This window comes from Oncorhynchus tshawytscha, linkage group LG15, assembly GCF_018296145.1.
Source record: "Oncorhynchus tshawytscha isolate Ot180627B linkage group LG15, Otsh_v2.0, whole genome shotgun sequence".
Classification (NCBI taxonomy): Eukaryota; Metazoa; Chordata; class Actinopteri; order Salmoniformes; family Salmonidae; genus Oncorhynchus; species Oncorhynchus tshawytscha.
Window position 1 is genome coordinate 37,841,612 of NC_056443.1, and position 9,092 is coordinate 37,850,703.

The window sequence follows — 9,092 nt, forward strand, 5'->3', positions numbered from 1 at the left end:
TAGACAGACCTGAGACACACCTACCATAGACCTGAGACAGAGGCAGACCAGTTAAATTACCTGAGTCACCACTTACACCTGATGAAAGTAAGCTACATAAGTAAATACTGTCTGAGTCTGTAGGTAAGGGGGAAACCCCACCCACATGTCTCTAATAGACAGAACCACTCCTCTCCCCCTCTCTCCTCTCCTCCCTCCCTCTCTCCTCCCCTACCCACATCTCCTCTCTAATAGACAGAACCACTCCTCTCCCCCTCTCTCCTCTCCTCCCTCCCTCTCTCCTCCCCTACCCACATCTCCTCTCTTATAGACAGAACCACTGTCCTCTCTCTTTCTTCTCCCTCTCTCTCCAGCCATGTGTTCCAGCTTAGCATCAGCCCCTCTTTCTGTCTGTCTCTTCCTCCTCCTCAGAGTAACCTTCATCACATCAAAAGGAACAGGTCAGTTCAACACTAACTATTAATATCTACTGTATTTAAACCTTTAACTCACTGTTAGACTGTCACTTTCTACACTAACTAAACCTTTAACTCACTGTTAGACTGTCACTTTCTACACTAACTAAACCTTTAACTCACTGTTAGACTGTCACTTTCTACACTAACTAAACCTTTAACTCACTGTTAGACTGTCACTTTCTACACTAACTAAACCTTTAACTCACTGTTAGACTGTCACTTCCTACTGTCTCGACAGCTAAATGAAGGGCTGTATTTTGACGTGAGATCTGCTAAAAACCCAATGTTTCTCACATTGACTAGAGTTACACGCAATGTGAATAGTCAGATTAATATAATACTGTAGTTTGATTGAAACGCTTACACAAGGAGAACGAAGAACGATTTCCCTCATAATCCTGTTTACACGGACACATCTGTCATCGGGCTCCTGATGGGACTCTGATAAATGCAGAGAAGTGCCAATGAAAAGAAACGCTCCACCCAACAGTGATCATGTTATGTTTGGGAATCCTATTTGGTTCTGAGTTCGGACCTGTAAAGTTTGTATGTGAAAACTATTTCTCAGACCCGTACTTTCAGTTGTTTTTGTAAAAACCTCACTTCACTCAGGTATGTGAGGGAGGCTGTCGCTGTTGGTACACGTACAGGTTAAATACACAGCAGGAACTCTGATTTAGCTCTTTTACGTCTTCTCAGAATATCGAAAACAAGGTGTTTTAATCGACGTATGCTGTACGTCGACTATGACCTCGTGCTGATTTAAGATGAGCAGAGTAATGTGTTAACACGACTAATGTCGCACTCAGCCTACTGTCATAATCAGTCTAGGATCTTATTGTTCGTGTGCATGTAAACATACTCATTGACATCCATTAATAATTTTGCGAGAAAAGTTTGAGGTTGCGCAGGCTTATCTGAACCGGAACCCTAAACACAGGCTAGCCTAAATCTCTCTGGCATAAATCTCTCTGGCCTAAATCTCTCTGGCCTAAATCCCTCTGGCCTAAATCCCTCTGGCCTAAATCCCTCTGGCCTAAATCCATCTAGCCTAAATCCCTCTAGTCTAAATCCCTCTAGCCTAAATCCCTCTAGCCTATAGTCTAAATCCCTCTAGCCTAAATCCCTCTAGTCTAAATCCCTCTAGCCTAAATCACTCTAGTCTAAATCCCTCTAGTCTATAGTCTAAATCCCTCTAGCCTAAATCACTCTAGTCTAAATCCCTCTAGTCTAAATCCTTCTAGACAGTCTGGTAGAGTTATTATTTACTGAGTGTTAATAATGTATGAAGCTTAAAGATCCAACGCAAATGTTTTTTTTAATATCAATATCAAATCATTTCTGGGTAATAATTAAGTAAAAAACAAAAATAGTTTTTTTGGCAAAAAACTCTCAAGCAAGAATTTAGCCAAGACTGCCTGGGAGTGGTCTGTGTGGGGAGTGTAAAACTGAAAAGGATCTGTTATTGGCAGAGAGGTTTGGAACTCTGTTATTGGCAGAGAGGTTTGGAACTCTGTTATTGGCAGAGAGGTTTGGAACTCTGTTATTGGCAGAGAGGTTTGGAACTCTGTTATTGGCAGAGAGGTTTGGGACTCTGTTATTGGCAGAGACGTTTGGGACTCTGTTATTGGCAGAGAGGTTTGGAACTCTGTTATTGGCAGAGAGGTTTGGAACTCTTTTATTGGCAGAGAGGTTTGGAACTCTTTTATTGGCAGAGAGGTTTGGAACTCTGTTATTGGCAGAGACGTTTGGAACTCTGTTATTGGCAGAGACGTTTGGGACTCTGTTATTGGCCTATTAACTAATTGACCACCTGGTGTTCAAGCCAAAACTCCACCTATGCAAAACCTGCTGATGAGAAAGTCCTGTGTAGATTGTATTTTCAACCTGCCACTATCAGAAAATAACACTGATAAAACTTTTAAAAAAAAAATGTTTTTACAGAGTTAGTTTAATTTGCTTTTGTACAATATGATACACAATATAAGTAAAAACAGATTGTTGACTGCACTAACACTGATGCCAAGTTGAACATGTATTTTCTGATGAAATATGTCTGGGATCAGATGGCTTCATCAGAACAACAGCAGCTACTGTTAATCAATGTGGAACAGGGTTCACCGTGACGGAGGTGACGGTCTTGGAGGTGGGATACATACATGAAGTATTATGTCCTTTCAGTCATATGAACAACATATTACTTTTACACTTTCCAGTGTTATTGTTAAATGGTAGTGTTGTTGTTAAATGGTAGTGTTGTTGTGAAATGGTAGTGTTGTTGTTAAATGGTAGTGTTGTTGTTAAATGGTAGTGTTGTTGTTAAATGGTAGTGTTGTTGTTAAATGGTAGTGTTGTTGTTAAATGGTAGTGTTGTTGTTAAATGGTGGTGTTGTTGTTAAATGGTAGTGTTGTTGTTAAATGGTAGTGTTGTTGTTAAATGATAGTGTTGTTGTTAAATGGTAGTGTTTTTGTTAAATGATAGTGTTGTTGTTAAATGGTAGTGTTTTTGTTAAATGGTAGTGTTGTTGTTAAATGGTAGTGTTGTTGTTAAATGGTAGTTGTTGTTAAATGGTAGTTGTTGTTAAATGGTAGTGTTGTTGTTAAATGGTAGTGTTATTGTTAGATGGTAGTTGTTGTTAAATGGTAGTGTTGTTGTTAAATGGTAGTGTTGTTGTTAAATGGTAGTGTTATTGTTAAATGGTAGTGTTATTGTTAGTTAAATGGTTAAATGGTAGTGTTGTTGTTAAATGGTAGTGTTGTTGTTAAATGGTAGTGTTGTTGTTAAATGGTAGTGTTGTTAAATGGTAGTGTTGTTGTTAAATGGTAGTGTTGTTGTTAAATGGTAGTGTTATTGTTAGATGGTAGTTGTTGTTAAATGGTAGTGTTGTTGTTAAATGGTAGTTGTTGTTAAATGGTAGTGTTGTTGTTAAATGGTAGTTGTTGTTAAATGGTAGTGTTGTTGTGAAATGGTAGTGTTATTGTTAGATGGTACTGTTGTTGTTAAATGATAGTGTTGTTGTTAAATGGTAGTGTTGTTGTTAAATGGTAGTGTTGTTGTTAAATGGTAGTGTTGTTGTTAAATGGTAGTGTTGTGGTTAAATGATAGTGTTGCTGTTAAATGGTAGTGTTGCTGTTAAATGGTAGTGTTGTTGTTAAATGGTAGTGTTGTTGTTAAATGGTAGTGTTGTTAAATGATAGTGGTGTTGTTAAATGATAGTGGTGTTGTTAAATGATAGTGTTGTTGTTAAATGGTAGTGTTGTTGTTAAATGGTAGTGTTGTTGTTAAATGGTAGTGTTGTTGTTAAATAGTAGTGTTGTTGTTAAATGGTAGTGTTGTTGTTAAATGGTAGTGTTGTTGTTAAATGGTAGTGTTGTTGTTAAATGGTAGTTGTTGTTAAATGGTAGTTGTTGTTAAATGGTAGTGTTGTTGTTAAATGGTAGTGTTGTTGTTAAATGGTAGTGTTATTGTTAGATGGTAGTTGTTGTTAAATGGTAGTGTTGTTGTTAAATGGTAGTGTTGTTGTTAAATGGTAGTGTTATTGTTAAATGGTAGTGTTATTGTTAGATGGTAGTTGTTGTTAAATGGTAGTGTTGTTGTTAAATGGTAGTGTTGTTGTTAAATGGTAGTGTTGTTGTTAAATGGTAGTGTTGTTGTTAAATGGTAGTGTTGTTGTTAAATGGTAGTGTTGTTGTTAAATGGTAGTGTTGTTGTTAAATGGTAGTGTTGTTGTTAAATGGTAGTGTTGTTAAATGGTAGTTGTTGTTAAATGGTAGTTGTTGTTAAATGGTAGTGTTGTTGTTAAATGGTAGTGTTATTGTTAAATGGTAGTGTTGTTGTTAAATGGTAGTGTTGTTGTTAAATGGTAGTGTTGTTGTTAAATGGTAGTGTTGTTGTTAAATGGTAGTGTTGTTGTTAAATGATAGTGTTGTTGTTAAATGATAAATGATAGTGTTGTTGTTAAATGGTAGTGTTGTTGTTAAATGGTGGTGTTGTTGTTAAATGATAGTGGTGTTGTTAAATGATAGTGGTGTTGTTAAATGGTAGTGTTGTTGTTAAATGGTAGTTGTTGTTAAATGGTAGTGTTGTTGTTAAATGGTAGTGTTGTTGTTAAATGATAGTGTTGTTGTTAAATGGTAGTGTTGTTGTTAAATGATAGTGTTGTTAAATGGTAGTGTTGTTGTTAAATGGTAGTGTTTTTGTTAATTGATAGTTGTTGTTAAATGGTAGTGTTGTTGTTAAATGGTAGTGTTGTTGTTAAATGATAGTGTTGTTGTTAAATGATAGTGTTGTTGTTAAATGGTTTTAAATGTTTGTGTTGTTGTTAAATGGTAGTGTTGTTGTTAAATGTGTGTTTTAAATGTTTGTGTTGTTGTTAAATGGTAGTGTTGTTGTTAAATGTGTGTTTTAAATGTTTGTGTTGTTGTTAAATGGTAGTGTTGTTGTTAAATGTGTGTTTTAAATGTTTGTTAGCCTCGAGCACTGAAGATGCACGCTGTTGCTCGATCAAAATTCAGAGGCGAAGTTCCCACGTTTGTAGATACTCCATTCACCGTATGCCGACTCAATTGGAAAGGACTTCACATTTCAATCGCGCTGCAGCGCGGATCTCCTGCACCACGGATTGAATCCAGTCCTTAGTGTTTGAGTTGTGTCGAGGTGAATAGTTGATCCTCTGTAAAACTTTCTTTTTTAAAAAAAAAAGCACCCTTAATCTGAACACTGACCTCTCCCTCTAGATCAGACAGACCCTGACCCTGGGCTGACCTTTGACCCCTGGCTGACACGGTTCCAGGTCGTACAGCTAGACGGGTCACCAGTGTACCCACCCTGTGGAAGAGTCCTCGCCACGACTACACCACCACCGCCGACTCCAACGGTCAAACCTACAACCACAACTAAAACTTACCGGGTGGTTGACATAGATGGGTCTCCTGTGATCCATTACCACCCCTGCCGGGTCATACCGGTGGAACGACAACACCCGGACCAACATCTGACCACAAGACCACCGCAATCACAAGAAACGGTCAAAGCTAAAACCACAACTACGACTGTGAACAGGAAAGCCCATGTTAATCAACCACTATTTGCCAAAACAGTTGGTCACCCCCTCAACCGCCCTTACCCAAAGTTGCACATCCCCCTCCTTCTGGCCAATAGCAGGCCAGCTCTGTCCCGCTACAATTTGCTCAGTTGTTTCAGACTCCCTGCTCATTGGCTGTTTCCTGGACACAGACTGCTCTCTAAGCCAATAGGAAGGCTCCCTCGCCAACACAGCGGGACCAATAGCGTGGCGTGGACCAATAGCAAGAGGAACAGAGACTTGGTGTCGTTACTGAAGAGGAGCAACAGACAGTCTGTCCTTCTGTCAGTCCTGAGGAGAGGACAGACTCACAGAAAGAACATTGTAGGCTCCTCCTCTGAAGAGGGGGACTATAGAAATAAAATGAATAGAACAGGCTTGGAACCTCTAACCCTGGTCATATGACTGGTAAATAGAATGAATAGAACAGGCTTGGAACCTCTAACCCTGGTCATATGACTGGTAAATAGAATGAATAGAACAGGCTTGGATCCTCTAACCCTGGTCATATGACTGGTAAATAGAATGAATAGAACAGGCTTGGAACCTCTAACCCTGGTCATATGACTGGTAAATAGAATGAATAGAACAGGCTTGGAACCTCTAACCCTGGTCATATGACTGGTAAATAGAATGAATAGAACAGGCTTGGAACCTCTAACCCTGGTCATATGACTGGTAAATAGAATGAATAGAACAGAACCTCTAACCCTGGTCATATGACTGGCAAATAGAATGAATAGAACCTCTAACCCTGGTCATATGACTGGTAAATAGAATGAATAGAACAGGCTTGGAACCTCTAACCCTGGTAATATGACTGATAAATAGAATGAATAGAACAGGCTTGGAACCTCTAACCCTGGTGATATGACTGGTAAATAGAATGAATAGAACAGGATTGGAACCTCTAACCCTGGTAATATGACTGGTAAATAGAATGAATAGAACCTCTAACCCTGGTAATATGACTGGTAAATAGAATGAATAGAACCTCTAACCCTGGTAATATGACTGGTAAATAGAATGAATAGAACAGGCTTGGAACCTCTAACCCTGGTCATATGACTGGTAAATAGAATGAATAGAACAGGCTTGGAACCTCTAACCCTGGTCATATGACTGGTAAATAGAATGAATAGAACAGGCTTGGAACCTCTAACCCTGGTCATATGACTGGTAAATAGAATGAATAGAACAGGCAATTTGAGTGGTAAACTCATGGGGACAATTGCAATGGCTGCCTGGTATTGTGATGCAATCATTTCCATGGTAATGTAGAATGTTCATTCAAATGATGCTGATTGTGGCTCATGCAATGGAATTTATATTTTGTAATGTCAGTTGTTGATTCAACAAATCACAGCAAAGGGTGGGTACACTTCCTGCTTTGCTCCTGTGGGTACACTTCCTGCTTTTAATTCCTGCTTTGCTCCTGTGGGTACACTTCCTGGTTTGCTCCTGTGGGTACACTTGCAAAGGACGCCAGTCCACCCATTACGCAGGCGTGATATTTTTATACATTTGCTAAAATTCTAAAAGCCTGTTTTTGCTTTGTCATTATGGGGTATTGTGATGTCATTAAGGGGTATTGTGATGTCATTAAGGGGTATTGTGATGTCATTGTGGGGTATTGTGATTTCATTAAGGGGTATTGTGATGTCATTATGGGGTATTGTGATGTCATTATGGGGTATTTTGATGTCATTAAGGGGTATTGTGATGTCATTAAGGGGTATTGTGATGTCATTGTGGGGTATTGTGATTTCATTAAGGGGTATTGTGATGTCATTATGGGGTATTTTGATTAAGGGGTATTGTGTGTAGATGGCTGAAGAAGACATTTTTATTTTAGAATAAGGCTGTAACTTAACAAAATGTAGGAACGTCAAGGGGTCTGAATACTTTCCAAATGCACAGTATATATATGGAAAATATTTATATCCTAATATTTCTATATTTCTTCATTCCAGCCTTTTACTTTTAGATTTGTGTGTATTGTTGTGAATTGTTCGATATTACTGCACTGTTGGAGCTAGAAACACAAGCATTTTACGACACCTGCAATAACATCTGTTAAATACAGTATGTGACCAATAACATCTGCTAAATACAATATGTGCATGCGACCAATAACATCTGCTAAACACAGTATGTGCATGTGACCAATAAATTGCGACCAATAAATGTTGATTTGATTTTAATATCGTCTCTTATAGGAAGTTCTTAGAATCATCTATCTTCCCAATACATTTTAAAGAATTCAACTCTATATGAAAAGCAATACCTTCAGAACTTACTCGATTAATGAATACTCATTAGTGTTTTGGAGAACATGTCACGATAGATGTGCACACTTTATGGTAGAAGGCTGCCCCCTGCTGGATAACACATGTAATCATACATTCTTAATAAGGGAACTTTTTTCACTCCAACAACAAGATCTCTCCCAGATGCAAATTCTCTGTAACACACATATATCTGACATTGAATGGAAGATAGCTTGGTTGCTCCCTGACAAATTTTTTGTAAATCAAATCAAGTAAAATGATTCACTATTCATGGACTTAAGAGGACATGACACATTTTCGGTGATAAAAAAGGGGAAACTATTATACACAATTTTATGTGACTCTGTGAAGTTATTTTGGAGCGAGTTAAGTAATTAAATGTTTAATTTCAATTAATAAGACCCGTGTATTTACAAGGAAATAGGTCATTTGTTGTTATTCAAATGAAAACAAAGCTACTTGAGTTAGTTGTTCATTTCACCAGGCAGGAGACGGGAGTTACTTTTCGTTTAGTCAAAAACCCCTCGTGCGCTACAGTTCCCGGCACCCCAGTGCGCATGTGCATTTCCTGTTAGGTGTAGTAACGTAACACTGCCGTAATGCATTACTGCTTAGTAACAGCATAGTAACTAATATAATCAGATGTAGATCCCAGATACTACAACAACAAAACATGTATTCTTACAACTCTATCGTAGGTTTTTACAATTGTAACCCCTGACCTTTTTGTTTGTTTATTTTACTGGAGGTACTTTAACTTTTAAAACTGTTGTCACTGGAAATTCGTGTGTAGTGATTTGCATTTGTTGTGTTTGTTTATTTGCATTGCTTTAATGTTATCAATTAAAAAAGAACCGTTCTGAATTAGGACCAGGATCATTCCTGTCTCAGCTGAGCCGGAGGCCGACTTCAAAACTTCAACGGTTTGTTGACCGATTTAGCGGACTGTACAAAGACGTTCAGATCCTTATCAGATCGATATCATTCTAATCGATCAACGTAAAGCCGCGTGGGACAACCGAGATGATTTACTGTCGAATTGATCACGACATGGTGACTTTTTCTTGTTGTTGATTTCACGTTGAATTCACCGGTTTTTGTGTGTTTTTTTAACCTTTATTTAACTAGGCAAGTCAGTTAAGAACAAATTCTTATTTTCAATGACGGCCTGGGAACAGTGGGTTAACTGGTCTAGGAACAGTGGGTTAACTGGTCTAGGAACAGTGGGTTAACTGGCCTAGGAACAGTGGGTTAACTGG

At 38.3% G+C, this 9,092-nt stretch overlaps 1 protein-coding gene across 3 annotated transcripts; it reads left to right on the forward strand.

Annotated features, from left to right (window-relative positions):
- Positions 1-284: 284 nt before the first annotated feature.
- On the forward strand, positions 285-6,022 carry LOC112237686. 3 transcript variants are annotated; one of them, XR_002951464.2, is made up of 4 exons: positions 285-440; positions 2,525-2,604; positions 4,930-5,115; positions 5,196-6,022. XR_002951464.2 is itself a non-coding variant. In XM_024406287.2 (3 exons), exons 2-3 carry the CDS (start codon positions 2,562-2,564, stop codon positions 5,945-5,947), a joined length of 795 nt encoding a protein of 264 aa, XP_024262055.2. In that variant the 5' UTR covers positions 285-440; positions 2,525-2,561; the 3' UTR covers positions 5,948-6,017. The 3 variants fall into 3 exon arrangements, 2 of the variants coding, with proteins under 2 accessions (XP_024262055.2, XP_024262054.2); XM_024406287.2 differs by lacking the exon at positions 4,930-5,115 and having other exon boundaries at positions 5,196-6,017; XM_024406286.2 differs by lacking the exons at positions 2,525-2,604; positions 4,930-5,115 and having other exon boundaries at positions 5,196-6,013.
- The last annotated feature ends 3,070 nt before the right edge of the window (positions 6,023-9,092 follow it).

Bases quoted from the DNA above. Each gene is read 5' to 3' on its own strand.
- LOC112237686 (XM_024406286.2), top strand. From the start codon at position 356: ATGTGTTCCAGCTTAGCATCAGCCCCTCTTTCTGTCTGTCTCTTCCTC. The intron at 441-5,195 runs GTCAGTTCAACA...CTCTCCCTCTAG, and splicing joins CATCACATCAAAAGGAACAG to ATCAGACAGACCCTGACCCT.